This window comes from Bombina bombina, chromosome 10 (assembly GCF_027579735.1).
Source record: "Bombina bombina isolate aBomBom1 chromosome 10, aBomBom1.pri, whole genome shotgun sequence".
NCBI classification, from domain to species: Eukaryota; Metazoa; Chordata; class Amphibia; order Anura; family Bombinatoridae; genus Bombina; species Bombina bombina.
Window position 1 is genome coordinate 3,756,664 of NC_069508.1, and position 27,853 is coordinate 3,784,516.

The 27,853-nt window shown below is 39.1% G+C and overlaps 1 protein-coding gene across 2 annotated transcripts in view; it reads left to right on the plus strand.

The window, feature by feature from the left end:
- Nucleotides 1–27,853, plus strand: part of AGL (amylo-alpha-1, 6-glucosidase, 4-alpha-glucanotransferase) — a 397,512-nt gene that overhangs the window by 248,304 nt on the left and 121,355 nt on the right. For both annotated transcript variants that reach the window (XM_053693718.1, XM_053693717.1), the window contains exon 19: nt 9,365–9,495. In XM_053693718.1, coding sequence (XP_053549693.1) covers nt 9,365–9,495 — 131 coding nt within the window. The remainder of the gene's footprint in view (nt 1–9,364; nt 9,496–27,853) is intronic.

The window sequence follows — 27,853 nt, forward strand, 5'->3', positions numbered from 1 at the left end:
GGTTATCTTCTGGAATTCAAGGGGCTTCCCCCAAGGGGGAGGTTCCACAGGTCTCAGTTGTCTTCAGACCACATAAAAAGACAGGCATTCTTACATTGTGTAGAAGACCTGTTAAAAATGGGAGTGATTCATCCTGTTCCATTAAGAGAACAAGGGATGGGGTTCTACTCCAATCTGTTCATAGTTCCCAAAAAAGAGGGAACGTTCAGACCAATCTTAGATCTCAAGATCTTAAACAAGTTTCTCAGGGTTCCATCGTTCAAGATGGAAACCATTCGAACTATTCTTCCTTCCATCCAGGAAGGTCAATTCATGACCACGGTGGATTTAAAGGATGCGTATCTACATATTCCTATCCACAAGGAACATCATCGGTTCCTAAGGTTCGCATTCCTGGACAAGCATTACCAGTTCGTGGCGCTTCCTTTCGGATTAGCCACTGCTCCAAGGATTTTCACAAAGGTACTAGGGTCCCTTCTAGCTGTGCTAAGACCAAGGGGCATTGCTGTAGTACCTTATTTGGACGACATTCTGATTCAAGCGTCGTCCCTTCCTCAAGCAAAGGCTCACACGGACATAGTCCTGGCCTTTCTCAGATCTCACGGATGGAAAGTGAACGTGGAAAAGAGTTCTCTATCTCCGTCAACAAGGGTTCCCTTCTTGGGAACAATAATAGACTCCTTAGAAATGAGGATATTTCTGACAGAGGCCAGAAAAACAAAGCTTCTAGACTCTTGTCGGATACTTCATTCCGTTCCTCTTCCTTCCATAGCTCAGTGCATGGAAGTGATCGGGTTGATGGTAGCGGCAATGGACATAGTTCCTTTTGCGCGCATTCATCTAAGACCATTACAACTGTGCATGCTCAGTCAGTGGAATGGGGATTATACAGACTTGTCTCCGAAGATACAAGTAAATCAGAGGACCAGAGACTCACTCCGTTGGTGGCTGTCCCTGGACAACCTGTCACAAGGGATGACATTCCGCAGACCAGAGTGGGTCATTGTCACGACCGACGCCAGTCTGATGGGCTGGGGCGCGGTCTGGGGATCCCTGAAAGCTCAGGGTCTTTGGTCTCGGGAAGAATCTCTTCTACCAATAAATATTCTGGAACTGAGAGCGATATTCAATGCTCTCAAGGCTTGGCCTCAGCTAGCGAGGGCCAAGTTCATACGGTTTCAATCAGACAACATGACAACTGTTGCGTACATCAACCATCAGGGGGGAACAAGGAGTTCCCTAGCGATGGAAGAAGTGACCAAAATCATTCTATGGGCGGAGTCTCACTCCTGCCACCTGTCCGCTATCCACATCCCAGGAGTGGAAAATTGGGAAGCGGATTTTCTGAGTCGTCAGACATTGCATCCGGGGGAGTGGGAACTCCATCCGGAAATCTTTGCCCAAGTCACTCAGCTGTGGGGCATTCCAGACATGGATCTGATGGCCTCTCGTCAGAACTTCAAAGTTCCTTGCTACGGGTCCAGATCCAGGGATCCCAAGGCGGCTCTAGTGGATGCACTAGTAGCACCTTGGACCTTCAAACTAGCTTATGTGTTCCCGCCGTTTCCTCTCATCCCCAGGCTGGTAGCCAGGATCAATCAGGAGAGGGCGTCGGTGATCTTGATAGCTCCTGCGTGGCCACGCAGGACTTGGTATGCAGATCTGGTGAATATGTCATCGGCTCCACCTTGGAAGCTACCTTTGAGACGAGACCTTCTTGTTCAGGGTCCGTTCGAACATCCGAACCTGGTTTCACTCCAGCTGACTGCTTGGAGATTGAACGCTTGATCTTATCGAAGCGAGGGTTCTCAGATTCTGTTATCGATACTCTTGTTCAGGCCAGAAAGCCTGTAACTAGAAAGATTTACCACAAAATTTGGAAAAAAATATATCTGTTGGTGTGAATCTAAAGGATTCCCTTGGGACAAGGTTAAGATTCCTAAGATTCTATCCTTCCTTCAAGAAGGATTGGAAAAAGGATTATCTGCAAGTTCCCTGAAGGGACAGATTTCTGCCTTGTCTGTGTTACTTCACAAAAAGCTGGCAGCTGTGCCAGATGTTCAAGCCTTTGTTCAGGCTCTGGTTAGAATTAAGCCTGTTTACAAACCTTTGACTCCTCCTTGGAGTCTCAATTTAGTTCTTTCAGTTCTTCAGGGGGTTCCGTTTGAACCCTTACATTCCGTTGATATTAAGTTATTATCTTGGAAAGTTTTGTTTTTAGTTGCAATTTCTTCTGCTAGAAGAGTTTCAGAATTATCTGCTCTGCAGTGTTCTCCTCCTTATCTGGTGTTCCATGCAGATAAGGTGGTTTTACGTACTAAACCTGGTTTTCTTCCAAAAGTTGTTTCTAACAAAAACATTAACCAGGAGATTATCGTACCTTCTCTGTGTCCGAAACCAGTTTCAAAGAAGGAACGTTTGTTGCACAATTTGGATGTTGTTCGCGCTCTAAAATTCTATTTAGAAGCTACAAAGGATTTTAGACAAACATCTTCCTTGTTTGTTGTTTATTCCGGTAAAAGGAGAGGTCAAAAAGCAACTTCTACCTCTCTCTCTTTTTGGATTAAAAGCATCATCAGATTGGCTTACGAGACTGCCGGACGGCAGCCTCCTGAAAGAATCACAGCTCATTCCACTAGGGCTGTGGCTTCCACATGGGCCTTCAAGAACGAGGCTTCTGTTGATCAGATATGTAGGGCAGCGACTTGGTCTTCACTGCACACTTTTACCAAATTTTACAAGTTTGATACTTTTGCTTCTTCTGAGGCTATTTTTGGGAGTAAGGTTTTGCAAACCGTGGTGCCTTCCATTTAGGTGACCTGATTTGCTCCCTCCCTTCATCCGTGTCCTAAAGCTTTGGTATTGGTTCCCACAAGTAAGGATGACGCCGTGGACCGGACACACCAATGTTGGAGAAAACAGAATTTATGTTTACCTGATAAATTACTTTCTCCAACGGTGTGTCCGGTCCACGGCCCGCCCTGGTTTTTTTAATCAGGTCTGATAATTTATTTTCTTTAACTACAGTCACCACGGTACCATATGGTTTCTCCTATGCAAATATTCCTCCTTAACGTCGGTCGAATGACTGGGGTAGGCGGAGCCTAGGAGGGATCATGTGACCAGCTTTGCTGGGCTCTTTGCCATTTCCTGTTGGGGAAGAGAATATCCCACAAGTAAGGATGACGCCGTGGACCGGACACACCGTTGGAGAAAGTAATTTATCAGGTAAACATAAATTCTGTTTTTTGCCTAGAAACAGTTTCCTGAGGCTTTCCACTGTTATAGTATAAAAGTTACAGTTGGTGCAGTTAAAATTACAAACTGTGACATTCAGCTTCCCTCAGCAGTCCCCTGCATGCTATAGGACATCTCTGAAGGGCTCAAAGGGCTTCAAAAGTAGGAGCTGTGGCAGTTGTTATGACTGTTTAAAAAACATATTTTTCGTTTTGTTAATCTGTTTTTTGTATTAAGGGGGTTAATCATCCATTTGCAAGTGGGTGCACTGCTCTGCTAACTTGTTACATACACTGTAAAAATTTCGTTAGTTTAACTGCCTTTTTTCACTGTTATTTCAAATTTTGGCAAAATTTGTTTCTCTTAAAGGCACAGTAACTTTTGTTTATATTGCTTGTTAACTTGATTTAAAGTGTTTTCCAAGCTTGCTAGTCTCATTGCTAGTCTGTATAAACATGTCTGACATAGAGGAAACTCCTTGTTCATTATGTTTAAAAGCCATGGTGGAACCCCATAGGAGAATGTGTACTAAATGTATTGATTTCACTTTAAACAATAAAGATCAGCTGTTATCTTTAAAAGAATTATCACCAGAGGATTCTGACGAGGGGGAAGTTATGCCGACTAACTCTCCCCACGTGTCGGACCCTTTGACTCCCGCTCAAGGACTCACGCTAAAATGGCGCCAAGTACATCAAAGACGCCCATAGCGATTACTTTGCAGGACATGGCGGCAATCATGGATAATACCCTGTCAGCGGTATTAGCCAGACTGCCTGAATTCAGAGGAAAGCGCGATAATACAGAGCGCGCAGATGTTTTAAGGCCCATGTCTGATACTGCGTCACAATATGCAGAAGCTGAGGAAGAGCTTCAGTCTGTGGGTGACGTCTCTGACTCGGGGAAACCTGATTCAGATATGTCTACTTTTAAATTTAAGCTTGAGAACCTCCGGGTGTTGCTTGGAGAGGTTTTAGCTGCTCTGAATGACTATGACACAATTGCAGTGCCAGAGAAATTGTGTAGACTGGATAAATACTATGCGGTGCCGGTGTGTACTGACGTTTTTCCAATACCTAAAAGGTTTACAGAAATTATTACCAAGGAGTGGGACAGACCCGGTGTGCTGTTTTCCCCCCCTCCTATTTTTAGAAAAATGTTTCCAATAGATGCCACTACACGGGACTTATGGCAGACTGTCCCTAAGGTGGAGGGAGCAGTTTCTACTTTAGCAAAGCGTACCACTATCCCGGTTGAGGACAGTTGTGCTTTTTCAGATCCAATGGATAAAAAATTAGAGGGTTACCTTAAGAAAATGTTTATTCAACAAGGTTTTATTTTACAGCCCCTTGCATGCATTGCGCCTGTCACTGCTGCGGCGGCATTCTGGTTTGAGGCCCTGGAAGAGGCCATCCATACAGCTCCATTGACTGAAATCATTGACAAGCTTAGAACACTTAAGCTAGCTAACTCATTTGTTTCTGATGCCATTGTTCATTTGACTAAACTAACGGCTAAGAATTCTGGATTCGCCATCCAGGCGCGTAGGGGGCTATGGCTTAAATCTTGGTCAGCTGACGTGACTTCAAAGTCTAAATTACTTAACATTCCCTTCAAGGGGCAGACCCTATTCGGGCCTGGTTTGAAGGAAATTATTGCTGACATTACTGGAGGTAAGGGTCATACCCTTCCTCAGGACAGGGCCAAATCAAGGGCCAAACAGTCTAATTTTCGTGCCTTTCGAAACTTCAAGGTAGGTGCAGCATCAACTTCCTCTGCTACAAAACAAGAGGGAACTTTTGCGCAATCCAAGCCGGCCTGGAAAACTAACCAGGCCTGGAGCAAAGGCAAGCAGGCCAGAAAGCCTGCTGCTGCCTCTAAGACAGCATGAAGGAACGGCCCCCTATCCGGCAACGGATCTAGTAGGGGGCAGACTTTCTCTCTTCGCCCAGGCGTGGACAAGAGATGTTCAGGATCCCTGGGCGTTGGAGATCATATCTCAGGGATATCTTCTGGACTTCAAAGCTTCCCCCCCACAAGGGAGATTTCACCTTTCGAGATTATCTGTAAACCAGATAAAGAAAGAGGCATTCTTACGCTGTGTGCAAGACCTCCTAATAATAGGAGTGATCCATCCAGTTCCACAGATGGAACAAGGACAGGGATTTTATTCAAATCTGTTTGTGGTTCCCAAAAAAGAGGGAACCTTCAGACCAATTTTGGATCTAAAGATCTTAAACAAATTCCTCAGAGTTCCATCGTTCAAAATGGAAACTATTCGGACAATCCTACCTACGATCCAGGAGGGTCAGTACATGACCACATTGGATTTGAAGGATGCTTACCTTCACATACCGTTTCACAAAGATCATCATTGGTTCCTAAGGTTTGCCTTTCTAGACAGGCATTACCAGTTTGTGGCTCTTCCTTTCGGGTTAGCTACAGCCCCAAGAATTTTTACAAAGGTTCTGGGGTCTCTTCTGGCGGTCCTAAGACCACGGGGCATAGCAGTGGCCCCTTATCTAGACGACATCCTGATACAGGCGTCAAACTTCCAAATTGCCAAATCTCATACGGACATAGTGTTGGCATTTCTGAGGTCGCATGGGTGGAAAGTGAACGAGGGAAAGAGTTCTCTCACCCCTCACAAGGGTTTCCTTCCTAGGAACTCTGATAGATTCTGTAGAAATGAAAATTTACCTGACGGAGTCCAGGTTATCAAAGCTTCTAAATTCCTGCCGTGTTCTTCACTACATTCCGCGCACTTCGGTGGCTCAGTGCATGGAAGTGATCGGCTTAATGGTAGCGGCGATGGACATAGTGCCATTTGCGCGCCTACATCTCAGACCGCTGCAATTATGCATGCTCAGTCAGTGGAATGGGGATTACACAGATTTGTCCCCTCTGCTAAATCTGGATCAAGAGACCAGAGATTCTCTTCTCTGGTGGCTATCTCGTTTCCATCTGTCCAAAGGTATGACCTTTCGCAGGCCAGATTGGACAATTGTAGCAACAGATGCCAGCCTTCTAGGTTGGGGTGCAGTCTGGAATTCCCTGAAGGCTCAGGGATCGTGGACTCAGGAGGAGAAACTCCTCCCAATAAATATTCTGGAGTTAAGAGCAATATTCATTGCTCTTCTAGCTTGGCCTCAGTTAGCAACCCTGAGGTTCATCAGATTTCAGTCGGACAACATCACAACTGTGGCTTACATCAACCATCAAGGGGGGACCAGGAGCTACCTAGCGATGTTAGAAGTCTCCAAGATAATTCGCTGGGCAGAGACTCATTCTTGCCATCTATCAGCGATCCATATCCCAGGTGTAGAGAACTGGGAGGTGGATTTTCTAAGTCGTCAGACTTTTCATCCGGGGGAGTGGGAACTCCATCCGGAGGTGTTTGCTCAATTGGTTCATCGTTGGGGCACACCAGAATTGGATCTCATGGCGTCTCGCCAGAACGCCAAGCTTCCTTGTTACGGATCCAGGTCCAGGGACCCAGAAGCGACGCTGATAGATGCTCTAGCAGCACCGTGGTTCTTCAACCTGGCTTATGTGTTTCCACCGTTTCCTCTGCTCCCTCGACTGATTGCCAAAATCAAACAGGAGAGAGCATCAGTGATCTTGATCGCGCCTGCGTGGCCACGCAGGACCTGGTATGCAGACCTGGTGGACATGTCATCCTTTCCACCTTGGCCTCTGCCTCTGAGACAAGACCTTCTACTACAAGGTCCTTTCAATCATCCAAATCTAATTTCTCTGAGACTGACTGCCTGGAGATTGAACGCTCGATTTTATCAAGGCGTGGCTTCTCCGAGTCAGTCATTGATACCTTAATACAGGCACGAAAGCCTGTAACCAGGAAAATCTACCATAAGATATGGCGCAAATATCTTCATTAGTGTGAATCCAAGAATTACTCATGGAGTAAGGTTAGGATTCCTAGGATATTGTCCTTTCGCCAAGAGGGTTAGGATAAAGGATTATCAGCTAGTTCTTTAAAGGGACAGATTTCTGCTCTGTCTATCCTTTTGCACAAGCGTCTGGCAGAGGTTCCAGACGTCCAGGCATTTTGTCAGGCTTTGGTTAGAATTAAGCCTGTGCTTTACAATGTGATTCTCCTTATCTGATTTTCCATACAGATAAAGTAGTTCTGCGTACAAAACCTGGGTTTTTACCTAAGGTAGTTTCCAACAAGAATATCAATCAAGAGATTGTTGTTCCATCATTGTGTCCTAATCCTTCTTCAAAGAAGGAACGTCTTTTACATAATTTGGACGTAGTCCGTGCTTTAAAGTTTTACTTACAAGCGACTAAAGATTTTCGTCAAACATCTTCCCTGTTTGTTGTTTACTCTGGACAGAGGAGAGGTCAAAAGGCTTCGGCAACCTCTCTTTCTTTTTGGCTTCGGAGCGTAATACGCTTAGCCTATGAGACTGCTGGACAGCAGCCCCCTGAAAGGATTACAGCTCATTCTACTAGAGCTGTGGCTTCCACCTGGGCCTTTAAAAATGAGGCTTCTGTTGAACAGATTTGCAAAGCGGCGACTTGGTCTTCGCTTCATACCTTTTCAAAATTTTACAAATTTGATACTTTTGCTTCTTCGGAGGCTATTTTTGGGAGAAAGGTTCTACAGGCAGTGGTCCCTTCCGTTTAAGTACCTGCCTTGTCCCTCCCTTCATCCATGTACTTTAGCTTTGGTATTGGTATCCCACAAGTAATGGATGATCCGTGGACTGGATACACCTAACAAGAGAAAACATAATTTATGCTTACCTGATAAATTTATTTCTCTTGTAGTGTATCCAGTCCACGGCCCGCCCTGTCCTTTTAAGGCAGGTCTAAATTTTAATTAAACTACAGTCACCACTGCACCCTATGGTTTCTCCTTTCTCTGTTTGTTTTCGGTCGAATGACTGGATATGGCAGTTACGGGAGGAGCTATATAGCAGCTCTGCTGTGGGTGATCCTCTTGCAACTTCCTGTTGGGAAGGAGAATATCCCACAAGTAATGGATGATCCGTGGACTGGATACACCTAACAAGAGAAAACATAATTTATGCTTACCTGATAAATTTATTTCTCTTATGGTGTATCCAGTCCACGGCCCGCCCTGTCCTTTTAAGGCAGGTCTAAATTTTAAACTACAGTCACCACTGCACCCTATGGTTTCTCCTTTCTCTGTTTGTTTTCGGTCGAATGACTGGATATGGCAGTGAGGGGAGGAGCTATATAGCAGCTCTGCTGTGGGTGATCCTCTTTCAACTTCCTGTTGGGAAGGAGAATATCCCATAAGTAATGGATGATCCGTGGACTGGATACTCTACAAGAGAAATAAATTTATCAGGTAAGCATAAATTGTGTTATTATCCCTTTAATAGGGTGTATCACAGGAAGGAGCATTAATCTGCAGAGCTATAACTAAACTCTTCTGCGCATAGTTACATCCACCACTCTAGCTTCAAGCAGGAATCAAACGAAGGAGCCAGTTAAAAATATATTTATTAAAACATTAAAATCACTTAACAACCACTGGCTATTTCTAGATGAGGCACAGCAAACCCGCTAGGATCTAATTCTTATAAAGCTCCGTCATTAGTTCATTCTTCATATGTTCTTGTAACTGCAGATATCTCATTTGCGCGGGACAATTCCCATTTCTCACAGATGAATGTAATCGACAGCTCAAAAGAAGTGAAAAAGAGACACCATCTTAACCGTATTTCATGTGATATATGTTCATTTATGTCACTACCTGAAGTGCAATACGCAGATTATAGCTCTGTGATTTTGTTTCCTGTGTTACTCCCAGTTAATAACAGAACCTCACTATCAATTCTACATTTATTTGTGGTCTGGTGAAGAACCATTGTGAAGACACAACTTCCTTTTTACCTTTTAAAGGGTTAAAAACATGATGACCCTTTATTTCCAGTTTATCACAGTGTTTTTATACTACTTGTGCTACTGCATTTTATTCAATTCTACTGTATGTCATGGTCCTTTACATAATGTCTGACCCATATTTGTATTATTTTACAAACCTTACCCAGAGCGGACTCAGCGTTCACCCGCCCTCTGGAGTGCCCAGTAAATGCCTATTTAAGTGATGTCACCTTCCTTTACCCAGCACTTGTGCCAAGCTGACGCTGGCTGACCTGAACCAGGTGCTGTATCGGTGCGAGGCTGAGGAGCAGGAGGACGGGGGCGGCTGCTACAGTGTTCCCAACTGGTCCCCTCTTAAGTACGCAGGGCTGCAAGGTGAGATCTGTGTGATTGCTGTTCCCAGGGGTTAAAGGGACAGTACACATTGTGTAATTACAGACATTACTGTTGTGCTGCTGTACAATAACATATCACAGTAGGTACAGTAACATTGTGTGTAATTACAGACATTACTGTTGTGCTGCTATACAATAACATATCACACTAGGTACAGTAACACTGTGTGTAATTACAGACATTACTGTTGTGCTGCTATAAATAACATATCACACTAGGTACAGTAACACTGTGTGTAATTACAGACATTACTGTTGTGCTGCTATAAATAACATATCACACTAGGTACAGTAACACTGTGTGTAATTACATACATTACTGTTGTGCTGCTATACAATAACATATCACACTAGGTACAGTAACACTGTGTGTAATTACAGACATTACTGTTGTGCTGCTGTACAATAACATATCACACTAGGTACAGTAACACTGTGTGTAATTACAGACATTACTGTTGTGCTGCTATAAATAACATATCACACTAGGTACAGTAACACTGTGTGTAATTACAGACATTACTGTTGTGCTGCTATACAATAACATATCACACTAGGTACAGTAACACTGTGTGTAATTACAGACATTACTGTTGTGCTGCTATACAATAACATATCACACTAGGTACAGTAACACTGTGTGTAATTACAGACATTACTGTTGTGCTGCTGTACAATAACATATCACACTAGGTACAGTAACACTGTGTGTAATTACAGACATTACTGTTGTGCTGCTGTACAATAACATATCACACTAGGTACAGTAACACTGTGTGTAATTACAGACATTACAGTTGTGCTGCTGTACAATAACATATCACACTAAGTACAGTAACACTGTGTGTAATTACAGACATTACTGTTGTGCTGCTATACAATAACATATCACACTAGGTACAGTAACACTGTGTGTAATTACAGACATTACTGTTGTGCTGCTGTACAATAACATATCACACTAGGTACAGTAACACTGTGTGTAATTACAGACATTACTGTTGTGCTGCTGTACAATAACATATCACACTAGGTACAGTAACACTGTGTGTAATTACAGACATTACTGTTGTGCTGCTGTACAATAACATATCACACTAGGTACAGTAACACTGTGTGTAATTACAGACATTACTGTTGTGCTGCTATACAATAACATATCACACTAGGTACAGTAACACTGTGTGTAATTACAGACATTACTGTTGTGCTGCTGTACAATAACATATCACACTAGGTACAGTAACACTGTGTGTAATTACAGACATTACTGTTGTGCTGCTGTACAATAACATATCACACTAGGTACAGTAACACTGTGTGTAATTACAGACATTACTGTTGTGCTGCTATACAATAACATATCACACTAGGTACAGTAACACTGTGTAATTACAGACATTACTGTTGTGCTGCTGTACAATAACATATCACACTAGGTACAGTAACACTGTGTGTAATTACAGACATTACTGTTGTGCTGCTGTACAATAACATATCACACTAGGTACAGTAACACTGTGTGTAATTACAGACATTACTGTTGTGCTGCTATACAATAACATATCACACTAGGTACAGTAACACTGTGTGTAATTACAGACATTACTGTTGTGCTGCTGTACAATAACATGTCACACTAGGTACAGTAACACTGTGTGTAATTACAGACATTACTGTTGTGCTGCTATACAATAACATATCACACTAGGTACAGTAACACTGTGTGTAATTACAGACATTACTGTTGTGCTGCTGTACAATAACATATCACACTAGGTACAGTAACACTGTGTGTAATTACAGACATTACTGTTGTGCTGCTATACAATAACATATCACACTAGGTACAGTAACACTGTGTGTAATTACAGACATTACTGTTGTGCTGCTGTACAATAACATATCACACTAGGTACAGTAACACTGTGTGTAATTACAGACATTACTGTTGTGCTGCTGTACAATAACATATCACACTAGGTACAGTAACACTGTGTGTAATTACAGACATTACTGCTGTGCTGCTATACAATAACATATCACACTAGGTACAGTAACACTGTGTGTAATTACATACATTACTGTTGTGCTGCTGTACAATAACATATCACACTAGGTACAGTAACACTGTGTGTAATTACAGACATTACTGTTGTGCTGCTATACAATAACATATCATACTAGGTACAGTAACACTGTGTGTAATTACAGACATTACTGTTGTGCTGCTGTACAATAACATATCACACTAGGTACAGTAACACTGTGTGTAATTACAGACATTACTGTTGTGCTGCTATACAATAACATATCACACTAGGTACAGTAACACTGTGTGTAATTACAGACATTACTGTTGTGCTGCTGTACAATAACATATCACACTAGGTACAGTAACACTGTGTGTAATTACAGACATTACTGCTGTGCTGCTATACAATAACATATCACACTAGGTACAGTAACACTGTGTGTAATTACAGACATTACTGTTGTGCTGCTGTACAATAACATATCACACTAGGTACAGTAACACTGTGTAATTACAGACATTACTGTTGTGCTGCTGTACAATAACATATCACACTAGGTACAGTAACACTGTGTAATTACAGACATTACTGTTGTGCTGCTATACAATAACATATCACACTAGGTACAGTAACACTGTGTGTAATTACAGACATTACTGTTGTGCTGCTGTACAATAACATATCACACTAGGTACAGTAACACTGTGTGTAATTACAGACATTACTGTTGTGCTGCTGTACAATAACATATCACACTAGGTACAGTAACACTGTGTGTAATTACAGACATTACTGTTGTGCTGCTGTACAATAACATATCACACTAGGTACAGTAACACTGTGTGTAATTACAGACATTACTGTTGTGCTGCTGTACAATAACATATCACACTAGGTACAGTAACACTGTGTGTAATTACAGACATTACTGTTGTGCTGCTGTACAATAACATATCACACTAGGTACAGTAACACTGTGTAATTACAGACATTACTGTTGTGCTGCTATACAATAACATATCACACTAGGTACAGTAACACTGTTTGTAATTACAGACATTACTGTTGTGCTGCTGTACAATAACATATCACACTAGGTACAGTAACACTGTGTGTAATTACAGACATTACTGTTGTGCTGCTATACAATAACATATCACACTAGGTACAGTAACACTGTGTGTAATTACAGACATTACTGTTGTGCTGCTGTACAATAACATATCACACTAGGTACAGTAACACTGTGTGTAATTACAGACATTACTGTTGTGCTGCTATACAATAACATATCACACTAGGTACAGTAACACTGTGTGTAATTACAGACATTACTGTTGTGCTGCTGTACAATAAACATATCACACTAGGTACAGTAACACTGTGTGTAATTACAGACATTACTGTTGTGCTGCTATACAATAACACTATCACACTAGGTACAGTAACACTGTGTGTAATTACAGACATTTCTGTTGTGCTGCTGTACAATAACATATCACACTAGGTACTAGTATCACTGTGAGTAAATTACAGGACATTTACTGTTGTGCAGGCTGCTACAATTAATCATATCACACTAGTACAGTAACACTGTGTAATTACAGACATTACTGTTGTGCCTGCTGTACAATAACATATCACACTAGGTACAGTAACACTGTGTGTAATTACAGACCATTACTGTTGTGCTGGCTATACAATAACATATCACACTAGGTACAGTAACACTGTGTGTAATTACAGACATTACTGTTGTGCTGCTGTACAATAACATATCACACTAGGTACAGTAACACTGTGTGTAATTACAGACATTACTGTTGTGCTGCTGTACAATAACATATCACACTAGGTACAGTAACACTGTGTGTAATTACAGACATTACTGTTGTGCTGCTATACAATAACATATCACACTAGGTACAGTAACACTGTGTGTAATTACAGACATTACTGTTGTGCTGCTATACAATAACATATCACACTAGGTACAGTAACACTGTGTGTAATTACAGACATTACTGTTGTGCTGCTGTACAATAACATATCACACTAGGTACAGTAACACTGTGTAATTACAGACATTACTGTTGTGCTGCTATACAATAACATATCACACTAGGTACAGTAACACTGTGTGTAATTACAGACATTACTGTTGTGCTGCTGTACAATAACATATCACACTAGGTACAGTAACACTGTGTGTAATTACAGACATTACTGTTGTGCTGCTGTACAATAACATATCACACTAGGTACAGTAACACTGTGTGTAATTACAGACATTACTGTTGTGCTGCTATACAATAACATATCACACTAGGTACAGTAACACTGTGTGTAATTACAGACATTACTGTTGTGCTGCTGTACAATAACATATCACACTAGGTACAGTAACACTGTGTGTAATTACAGACATTACTGTTGTGCTGCTATACAATAACATATCACACTAGGTACAGTAACACTGTGTGTAATTACAGACATTACTGTTGTGCTGCTGTACAATAACATATCACACTAGGTACAGTAACACTGTGTGTAATTACAGACATTACTGTTGTGCTGCTGTACAATAACATATCACACTAGGTACAGTAACACTGTGTAATTACAGACATTACTGTTGTGCTGCTGTACAATAACATATCACACTAGGTACAGTAACACTGTGTGTAATTACAGACATTACTGTTGTGCTGCTGTACAATAACATTATCACACTAGGTACAGTAACACTGTGTGTAATTACAGACATTACTGTTGTGCTGCTATACAATAACATATCACACTAGGTACAGTAACACTGTGTGTAATTACAGACATTACTGTTGTGCTGCTGTACAATAACATATCACACTAGGTACAGTAACACTGTGTGTATATTACAGACATTACTGTTGTGCTGCTGTACAATAACATATCACACTAGGTACAGTAACACTGTGTGTAATTACAGACATTACTGTTGTGCTGCTGTACAATAACATATCACACTAGGTACAGTAACACTGTGTGTAATTACAGACATACTGTTGTGCTGCTGTACAATAACATATCACACTAGGTACAGTAACACTGTGTGTAATTTCAGACATTCACTGTTGTCGCTGCTGTACAATAACATATCACATAGGCTACAGTAACACTGTGTGTAATCTACAGACACTTACTGTTGTGCTGCTGTACAATAACATATCACACTATGTACAGTAACACTGTGTGTAATTACCAGACATTACTGTTGTGCTGCTGTACAACCTAAACATATCACACTAGGTACAGTAACACTGTGGTGTAATTACATACATTACTGTTGTGCTGCTGTACAATAACATATCCACACTAGGTACAGTAACACTGTGTGTAATTACAGAATTACTGTTGTGCTGCTATACAATAACATATCACCACTCAGGTACAGTAACACTGTGTGTATATTACAGACAATTACTGTTGTGCTGCTGTACAATAACATATCACACTAGGTACAGTAACACTGTGTGTAATTACAGACATTACTGTTGTGCTGCTATACAATAACATATCACACTAGGTACAGTAACACTGTGTGTAATTACAGACATTACTGTTGTGCTGCTATACAATAACATATCACACTAGGTACAGTAACACTGTGTGTAATTACAGACATTACTGTTGTGCTGCTATACAATAACATATCACACTAGGTACAGTAACACTGTGTAATTACAGACATTACTGTTGTGCTGCTGTACAATAACATATCACACTAGGTACAGTAACACTGTGTAATTACAGACATTACTGTTGTGCTGCTATACAATAACATATCACACTAGGTACAGTAACACTGTGTAATTACAGATATTACTGTTGTGCTGCTGTACAATAACATATCACACTAGGTACAGTAACACTGTGTGTAATTACAGACATTACTGTTGTGCTGCTGTACAATAACATATCACACTAGGTACAGTAACACTGTGTGTAATTACAGACATTACTGTTGTGCTGCTGTACAATAACATATCACACTAGGTACAGTAACACTGTGTGTAATTACAGACATTACTGCTTGTGCTGCTATACAATAACATATCACACTAGGTACAGTAACACTGTGTGTAATTACAGACATTACTGTTGTGCTGCTATACAATAACATATCACACTAGGTACAGTAACACTGTGTGTAATTACAGACATTACTGTTGTGCTGCTATACAATAACATATCACACTAGGTACAGTAACACTGTGGTAATTACAGACATTACTGTTGTGCTGCTGTACAATAACATAATCACACTAGGTACAGTAACACTGTGTGTAATTACAGACATTACTGTTGTGCTGCTGTACAATAACATAACACACTAGGTACAGTAACACTGTGTGTAATTACAGACATTACTGTTGTGCTGCTGTACAATAACATATCACACTAGGTACAGTAACACTGTGTGTAATTACAGACATTACTGTTGTGCTGCTGTACAATAACATATCACACTAGGTACAGTAACACTGTGTGTAATTACAGACATTACTGTTGTGCTGCTGTACAATAACATATCACACTAGGTACAGTAACACTGTGTGTAATTACAGACATTACTGTTGTGCTGCTGTACAATAACATATCACACTAGGTACAGTAACACTGTGTAATTACAGACATTACTGTTGTGCTGCTGTACAATAACATATCACACTAGGTACAGTAACACTCTGTGTAATTACAGACATTACTGTTGTGCTGCTGTACAATAACATATCACACTAGGTACAGTAACACTGTGTGTAATTACAGACATTACTGTTGTGCTGCTATACAATAACATATCACACTAGGTACAGTAACACTGTGTGTAATTACAGACATTACTGTTGTGCTGCTGTACAATAACATATCACACTAGGTACAGTAACACTGTGTGTAATTACAGACATTACTGTTGTGCTGCTATACAATAAACATAATCACACTAGGTACAGTAACACTGTGTGTAATTACAGACATTACTGTTGTGCTGCTATACAATAACATATCACACTAGGTACAGTAACACTGTGTGTAATTACAGACATTACTGTTGTGCTGCTATAAATAACATATCACACTAGGTACAGTAACACTGTGTAATTACAGACATTACTGTTGTGCTGCTGTACAATAACATATCACACTAGGTACAGTAACACTGTGTGTACTTACAGACATTACTGTTGTGCTGCTGTACAATAACATATCACACTAGGTACAGTAACACTGTGTGTAATTACAGATATTACTGTTGTGCTGCTATACAATAACATATCACACTAGGTACAGTAACACTGTGTGTAATTACAGACATTACTGTTGTGCTGCTATACAATAACATATCACACTAGGTACAGTAACACTGTGTAATTACAGACATTACTGTTGTGCTGCTATACAATAACATATCACACTAGGTACAGTAACACTGTGTGTAATTACAGACATTACTGTTGTGCTGCTGTACAATAACATATCACACTAGGTACAGTAACACTGTGTGTAATTACAGACATTACTGTTGTGCTGCAGTTACAATAACATATCACACTAGGTACAGTAACACTGTGTGTAATTACAGACATTACTGTTGTGCTGCTGTACAATAACATATCACACTAGGTACAGTAACACTGTGTGTAATTACAGACATTACTGTTGTGCTGCTATACAATAACATATCACACTAGGTACAGTAACACTGTGTGTAATTACAGACATTACTGTTGTGCTGCTGTACAATAACATATCACACTAGGTACAGTAACACTGTGTAATTTACAGACATTACTGTTGTGCTGCTATACAATAACATATCACACTAGGTACAGTAACACTGTGTGTAATTACAGACATTACTGTTGTGCTGCTGTACAATAACATATCACACTAGGTACAGTAACACTGTGTGTAATTACAGACATTACTGTTGTGCTGCTATACAATAACATATTACACTAGGTACAGTAACACTGTGTGTAATTACAGACATTACTGTTGTGCTGCTATACAATAACATATCACACTAGGTACAGTAACACTGTGTGTAATTACATACATTACTGTTGTGCTGCTATACAATAACATAGCACACTAGGTACAGTAACACTGTGTGTAATTACAGACATTACTGTTGTGCTGCTATACAATAACATATCACACTAGGTACAGTAACACTGTGTGTAATTACAGACATTACTGTTGTGCTGCTGTACAATAACATATCACACTAGGTACAGTAACACTGTGTGTAATTACAGACATTACTGTTGTGCTGCTATACAATAACATATCACACTAGGTACAGTAACACTGTGTGTAATTACAGACATTACTGTTGTGCTGCTATACAATAACATATCACACTAGGTACAGTAACACTGTGTGTAATTACAGACATTACTGTTGTGCTGCTATACAATAACATATCACACTAGGTACAGTAACACTGTGTGTAATTACAGACATTACTGTTTGCTGCTGTACAATAACATATCACACTAGGTACAGTAACACTGCTGGTAATTACAGACATTACTGTTGTGCTGCTGTACAATAACATATCACACTAGGTACAGTAACACTGAGTAATTACAGACATTACTGTTGTGCTGCTGTACAATAACATATCACCCCTAGGTACAGTAAACACTGTGTTAATTACAGACATTACTGTTGTGCTGCTATACAATAACATATCACACTAGGTACAGTAACACTGTGTGTAATTACAGACATTACTGTTGTGCTGCTGTACAATAACATATCACACTAGGTACCGATAACACTGTGTGTAATTTACAGACGATTACTGCTTGTGTGCCAGTACAATTAAACATAACACACTAGGTACAGTAACACTGTGTGTAATTCCTAGACATTACTTTGTGCTGCTGTACAAGATATCATTATCACACGTAGGAACAGTAATGTCTGTAATTACACACAGTGTTACTGTTGTGCTGCTGTACAATAACATATCACACTAGGTACAGTAACACTGTGTGTAATTACAGACATTACTGTTGTGCTGCTATACAATAACATATCACACTAGGTACAGTAACACTGTGTGTAATTACAGACATTACTGTTGTGCTGCTGTACAATAACATATCACACTAGGTACAGTAACACTGTGTGTAATTACAGACATTACTGTTGTGCTGCTATACAATAACATATCACACTAGGTACAGTAACACTGTGTGTAATTACAGACATTACTGTTGTGCTGCTATACAATAACATATCACACTAGGTACAGTAACACTGTGTGTAATTACAGACATTACTGTTGTGCTGCTGTACAATAACATATCACACTAGGTACAGTAACACTGTGTGTAATTACAGACATTACTGTTGTGCTGCTGTACAATAACATATCACACTAGGTACAGTAACACTGTGTAATTACAGACATTACTGTTGTGCTGCTATACAATAACATATCACACTAGGTACAGTAACACTGTGTGTAATTACAGACATTACTGTTGTGCTGCTGTACAATAACATATCACACTAGGTACAGTAACACTGTGTGTAATTACAGACATTACTGTTGTGCTGCTATACAATAACATATCACACTAGGTACAGTAACACTGTGTAATTACAGACATTACTGTTGTGCTGCTGTACAATAACATATCACACTAGGTACAGTAACACTGTGTGTAATTACATACATTACTGTTGTGCTGCTATACAATAACATATCACACTAGGTACAGTAACACTGTGTGTAATTACAGACATTACTGTTGTGCTGCTATACAATAACATATCACACTAGGTACAGTAACACTGTGTGTAATTACAGACATACTGTTGTGCTGCTATACAATAACATATCACACTAGGTACAGTAACACTGTGTGTAATTACAGACATTACTGTTGTGCTGCTGTACAATAACATATCACACTAGGTACAGTAACACTGTGTGTAATTACAGACATTACTGTTGTGCTGCTGTACAATAACATATCACACTAGGTACAGTAACACTGTGTGTAATTACAGACATTACTGTTGTGCTGCTGTACAATAACATATCACACTAGGTACAGTAACACTGTGTGTAATTACATACATTACTGTTGTGCTGCTATACAATAACATATCACACTAGGTACAGTAACACTGTGTGTAATTACAGACATTACTGTTGTGCTGCTGTACAATAACATATCACACTAGGTACAGTAACACTGTGTGTAATTACAGACTTTACTGTTGTGCTGCTGTACAATAACATATCACACTAGGTACAGTAACACTGTGTGTAATTACAGACATTACTGTTGTGCTGCTATACAATAACATATCACACTAGGTACAGTAACACTGTGTGTAATTACAGACATTACTGTTGTGCTGCTGTACAATAACATATCACACTAGGTACAGTAACACTGTGTGTAATTACAGACATTACTGTTGTGCTGCTGTACAATAACATATCACACTAGGTACAGTAACACTGTGTGTAATTACAGACATTACTGTTGTGCTGCTATACAATAACATATCACACTAGGTACAGTAACACTGTGTAATTACAGACATTACTGTTGTGCTGCTATACAATAACATAACACACTAGGTACAGTAACACTGTGTGTAATTACAGACATTACTGTTGTGCTGCTGTACAATAACATATCACACTAGGTACAGTAACACTGTGTAATTACAGACATTACTGCTGTGCTGCTATACAATAACATAACACACTAGGTACAGTAACACTGTGTGTAATTACAGACATTACTGTTGTGCTGCTGTACAATAACATATCACACTAGGTACAGTAACACTGTGTAATTACAGACATTACTGTTGTGCTGCTATACAATAACATATCACACTAGGTACAGTAACACTGTGTGTAATTACAGACATTACTGTTGTGCTGCTGTACAATAACATATCACACTAGGTACAGTAACACTGTGTGTAATTACAGACATTACTGTTGTGCTGCTATACAATAACATATCACACTAGGTACAGTAACACTGTGTGTAATTACAGACATTACTGTTGTGCTGCTGTACAATAACATATCACACTAGGTACAGTAACACTGTGTGTAATTAAAGACATTATGTTTGTGCTGCTATACAATAACATATCACACTAGGTACAGTAACACTGTGTGTAATTACAGACATTACTGTTGTGCTGCTATACAATAACATATCACACTAGGTACAGTAACACTGTGTGTAATTACAGACATTACTGTTGTGCTGCTGTACAATAACATATCACACTAGGTACAGTAACACTGTGTGTAATTACAGACATTACTGTTGTGCTGCTGTACAATAACATATCACACTAGGTACAGTAACACTGTGTGTAATTACAGACATTACTGTTGTGCTGCTGTACAATAACATATGCACACTAGGTACAGTAACACTGTGTGTAAATTACAGACATTACTGTTGTGCATGCTTACAGTAACATATCACACTAGGTACAGTTAACACTGTGTGTAATTACAGACATGTACTGTTGCTGCTTGCTAGTACAATAACATATTCCACTAGGCTACAGATAACACTTGTAGGGTAATTACAGACATTACTGTTGTGCTGCTAGTACAATAACATATCACACTAGGTACAGTAACACTGTGTGTAATTACGAGGACATTACTGTTGTGCTGCTATACAATAACATATCACCACTAGGTACAGTAATACTCTGTGTAATAAAGGAGGCATTACGTGTTGCTGCTGTACCTATAAATAAACTAATCAGCGACTAGGTACAGTAACACTGTGTTGTAATTACAGAGCATTACTGTTGTGCTGCTGTACAGACATATCATCACTAGTGAACAGTATGACTGTGTAATTACAGACATTACTGGTTGTGCTGCTCTACGCAGACATATCACACAATACCAGTAACACCTGTGTGTAATTACAGACTATTACAGTTGTGCTGCCTAGTACAAGTAACATACACACTAGGTACAGTAACACTGTATGTAATTACAGACATTACTGTTGTGCATGCTATGTACGAATAACTCATATCACACTAGGTACAGTAACACTGTGTGTAATTACAGACATTACTGTTGTGCTGCTGTACAATAAACATATCACACTAGGTACAGTAACACTGTGTGTAATTACAGACATTACTGTTGTGCTGCTCTACAATAACATAATCACACTAGGTACAGTAACACTGTGTGTAATTACAGACATTACTGTTGTGCTGCTGTACAATAACATATCACACTAGGTACAGTAACACTGTGTGTAATTAACAGACATTACTGTTGTGCTGCTGTACAATAACATATCACACTAGGTACAGTAACCACTGTGTAGTAATTACAGACATTTACTGTTGTGCTTGCTGTACAATAACATATCACACTAGGTACAGTAACACTGTGTGTAATTACAGACATTACTGTTGTGCTGCTGTACAATAACATATCACACTAGGTACAGTAACACTGTGTGTAATTACAGACATTACTGTTGTGCTGCTGTACAATAACATATCACACTAGGTACAGTAACACTGTGTAATTACAGACATTACTGTTGTGCTGCTGTACAATAACATATCACACTAGGTACAGTAACACTGTGTGTAATTACAGACATTACTGTTGTGCTGCTATACAATAACATATCACACTAGGTACAGTAACACTGTGTGTAATTACAGACATTACTGTTGTGCTGCTGTACAATAACATATCACACTAGGTACAGTAACACTGTGTGTAATTACAGACATTACTGTTGTGCTGCTGTACAATAACATATCACACTAGGTACAGTAACACTGTGTGTAATTACAGACATTACTGTTGTGCTGCTTTACAATAACATATCACACTAGGTACAGTAACACTGTGTAATTACAGACATTACTGTTGTGCTGCTGTACAATAACATATCACACTAGGTACAGTAACACTGTGTGTAATTACAGACATTACTGTTGTGCTGCTATACAATAACATATCACACTAGGTACAGTAACACTGTGTGTAATTACAGACATTACTGTTGTGCTGCTATACAATAACATATCACACTAGGTACAGTAACACTGCTGTGTAATTACAGACATTACTGTTGTGCTGCTGTACAATAACATATCACACTAGGTACAGTAACACTGTGTGTAATTACAGACATTACTGTTGTGCTGCTATACAATAACATATCACACTAGGTACAGTAACACTGTGTGTAATTACAGACATTACTGTTGTGCTGCTATACAATAACATATCACACTAGGTACAGTAACACTGGGTGTAATTACAGACATTACTGTTGTGCTGCTGTACAATAACATATCACACTAGGTACAGTAACACTGTGTGTAATTACAGGACATTACTGTTGTGCTGCTATACAATAACATAACACAAATAGGTACATGTAACACTGGGTGTAATTACAGACATTACTGTTTGTGCTTCTGTACAATAACATATCACACTAGGTACAGTAACTCTGTGTGTAATTACACAGACATTACTGTTGTGCTGCTATACAATAACATATCACACTAGGTACAGTAACACTGTGTAATTACAGACAGTACTGTTGTGCTGCTGTACAATAACATATCACACTAGGTACAGTAACACTGTGTAATTACAGACATTACTGTTGTGCTGCTATACAATAACATATCACACTAGGTACTGTAACACTGTGTAATTACAGACATTACTGTTGTGCTGCTATACAATAACATATCACACTAGGTACAGTAACACTGTGTGTAATTACAGACATTACTGTTGTGCTGCTGTACAATAACATATCACACTAGGTACAGTAACACTGTGTGTAATTACAGACATTACTGTTGTGCTGCTGTACAATAACATATCACACTAGGTACAGTAACACTGTGTGTAATTACAGACATTACTGTTGTGCTGCTATACAATAACATATCACACTAGGTACAGTAACACTGTGTAATTACAGACATTACTGTTGTGCTGCTATAGAATAACATATCACACTAGGTACAGTAACACTGTGTGTAATTACAGACATTACTGTTGTGCTGCTGTACAATAACATATCACACTAGATACAGTAACACTGTGTGTAATTACAGACGTTACTGCTGTGCTGCTATACAATAACATATCACACTAGGTACAGTAACACTGTGTGTAATTACAGACATTACTGTTGTGCTGCTATACAATAACATATCACACTAGGTACAGTAACACTGTGTGTAATTACAGACATTACTGTTGTGCTGCTGTACAATAACATATCACACTAGGTACAGTAACACTGTGTGTAATTACAGACATTACTGTTGTGCTGCTATACAATAACATATCACACTAGGTACAGTAACACTGTGTGTAATTACAGACATTACTGTTGTGCTGCTGTACAATAACATATCACACTAGGTACCGTAACACTGTGTTAATTACAGACATTACTGTTGTGCTGCTGTACAATAACATATCACACTAGGTACAGTAACACTGTGTGTAATTACAGACATTACTGTTGTGCTGCTGATACAATAACATATCACACCTAGGTACAGTAACACTGTGTGTAATTACAGACATTACTGTTGTGCTGCTGTACAATAACATATCACACTAGGTACAGTAACACTGTGTGTAATTACAGACATTACTGTTGTGCTGCTGTACAATAACATATCACACTAGGTACAGTAACACTGTGTGTAATTACAGACATTACTGTTGTGCTGCTATACAATAACATATCACACTAGGTACAGTAACACTGTGTGTAATTACAGACATTACTGTTGTGCTGCTGTACAATAACATATCACACTAGGTACAGTAACACTGTGTGTAATTACAGACATTACTGTTGTGCTGCTATACAATAACATATCACACTAGGTACAGTAACACTGTGTGTAATTACAGACATTACTGTTGTGCTGCTGTACAATAACATATCACACTAGGTACAGTAACACTGTGTGTAATTACAGACATTACTGTTGTGCTGCTATACAATAACATATCACACTAGGTACAGTAACACTGTGTGTAATTACAGACATTACTGTTGTGCTGCTGTACAATAACATATCACACTAGGTACAGTAACACTGTGTGTAATTACAGACATTACTGTTGTGCTGCTATACAATAACATATCACACTAGGTACAGTAACACTGTGTGTAATTACAGACATTACTGTTGTGCTGCTGTACAATAACATATCACACTAGGTACAGTAACACTGTGTGTAATTACAGACATTACTGTTGTGCTGCTATACAATAACATATCACACTAGGTACAGTAACACTGTGTGTAATTACAGACATTACTGTTGTGCTGCTATACAATAACATATCACACTAGGTACAGTAACACTGTGTGTAATTACAGACATTACTGTTGTGCTGCTGTACAATAACATATCACACTAGGTACAGTAACACTGTGTGTAAATACAGACATTACTGTTGTGCTGCTATACAATAACATATCACACTAGGTACAGTAACACTGTGTGTAATTACAGACATTACTGTTGTGCTGCTGTACAATAACATATCACACTAGGTACAGTAACACTGTGTGTAATTACAGACATTACTGTTGTGCTGCTGTACAATAACATATCACACTAGGTACAGTAACACTGTGTGTAATTACAGACATTACTGTTGTGCTGCTATACAATAACATATCACACTAGGTACAGTAACACTGTGTGTAATTACAGACATTTACTGTTGTGCTGCTGTACAATAACATATCACACTAGGTACAGTAACACTGTGTGTATTACAGACATTACTGTTGTGCTGCTATACAATAACATATCATACTAGGTACAGTAACACTGTGTGTAATTACAGACATTACTGTTGTGCTGCTGTTCAATAACATATCACACTAGGTACAGTAACACTGTGTGTAATTACAGACATTACTGTTGTGCTGCTGTACAATAACATATCACACTAGGTACAGTAACACTGTGTGTAATTACAGACATTACTGTTGTGCTGCTGTACAATAACATATCACACTAGGTACAGTAACACTGTGTAATTACAGACATTACTGTTGTGCTGCTGTACAATAACATATCACACTAGGTACAGTAACACTGTGTGTAATTACAGACATTACTGTTGTGCTGCTATACAATAACATATCACACTAGGTACAGTAACACTGTGTGTAATTACAGACATTACTGTTGTGCTGCTGTACAATAACATATCACACTAGGTACAGTAACACTGTGTGTAATTACAGACATTACTGTTGTGCTGCTATACAATAACATATCACACTAGGTACAGTAACACTGTGTGTAATTACAGACATTACTGTTGTGCTGCTGTACAATAACATATCACACTAGGTACAGTAACACTGTGTAATTACAGACATTACTGTTGTGCTGCTATACAATAACATATCACACTAGGTACAGTAACACTGTGTGTAATTACAGACATTACTGTTGTGCTGCTGTACAATAACATATCACACTAGGTACAGTAACACTGTGTGTAATTACAGACATTACTGTTGTGCTGCTGTACAATAACATATCACACTAGGTACAGTAACACTGTGTGTAATTACATACATTACTGTTGTGCTGCTGTACAATAACATATCACACTAGGTACAGTAACACTGTGTGTAATTACAGACATTACTGTTGTGCTGCTGTACAATAACATATCACACTAGGTACAGTAACACTCTGTGTAATTACAGACATTACTGTTGTGCTGCTGTACAATAACATATCACACTAGGTACAGTAACACTGTGTGTAATTACAGACATTACTGTTGTGCTGCTGTACAATAACATATCACACTAGGTACAGTAACACTGTGTGTAATTACAGACATTACTGTTGTGCTGCTATACAATAACATATCACACTAGGTACAGTAACACTGTGATAATTACAGACATTACTGTTGTGCTGCTATACAATAACATATCACACTAGGTACAGTAACACTGTGTGTAATTACAGACATTACTGTTGTGCTGCTGTACAATAACATATCACACTAGGTACAGTAACACTGTGTGTAATTACAGACATTACTGTTGTGCTGCTATACAATAACATATCACACTAGGTACAGTAACACTGTGTGTAATTACAGACATTACTGTTGTGCTGCTATACAATAACATATCACACTAGGTACAGTAACACTGTGTGTAATTACAGACATTACTGTTGTGCTGCTATACAATAACATATCACACTAGGTACAGTAACACTGTGTGTAATTACAGACATTACTGTTGTGCTGCTGTACAATAACATATCACACTAGGTACAGTAACACTGTGTGTAATTACATACATTACTGTTGTGCTGCTGTACAATAACATATCACACTAGGTACAGTAACACTGTGTGTAATTACATACATTACTGTTGTGCTGCTGTACAATAACATATCACACTAGGTACAGTAACACTGTGTGTAATTACAGACATTACTGTTGTGCTGCTGTACAATAACATATCACACTAGGTACAGTAACACTGTGTGTAATTACAGACATTACTGTTGTGCTGCTGTACAATAACATATCACACTAGGTACAGTAACACTGTGTGTAATTACAGACATTACTGTTGTGCTGCTATACAATAACATATCACACTAGGTACAGTAACACTGTGTGTAATTACAGACATTACTGTTGTGCTGCTGTACAATAACATATCACACTAGGTACAGTAACACTGTGTGTAATTACAGACATTACTGTTGTGCTGCTATACAATAACATATCACACTAGGTACAGTAACACTGTGTGTAATTACAGACATTACTGTTGTGCTGCTGTACAATAACATATCACACTAGGTACAGTAACACTGGGTGTAATTACAGACATTACTGTTGTGCTGCTATACAATAACATATCACACTAGGTACAGTAACACTGTGTGTAATTACAGACATTACTGTTGTGCTGCTGTACAATAACATATCACACTAGGTACAGTAACACTGTGTGTAATTACAGACATTACTGTTGTGCTGCTGTACAATAACATATCACACTAGGTACAGTAACACTGTGTGTAATTACAGACATTACTGTTGTGCTGCTATACAATAACATATCACACTAGGTACAGTAACACTGTGTGTAATTACAGACATTACTGTTGTGCTGCTTTACAATAACATATCACACTAGGT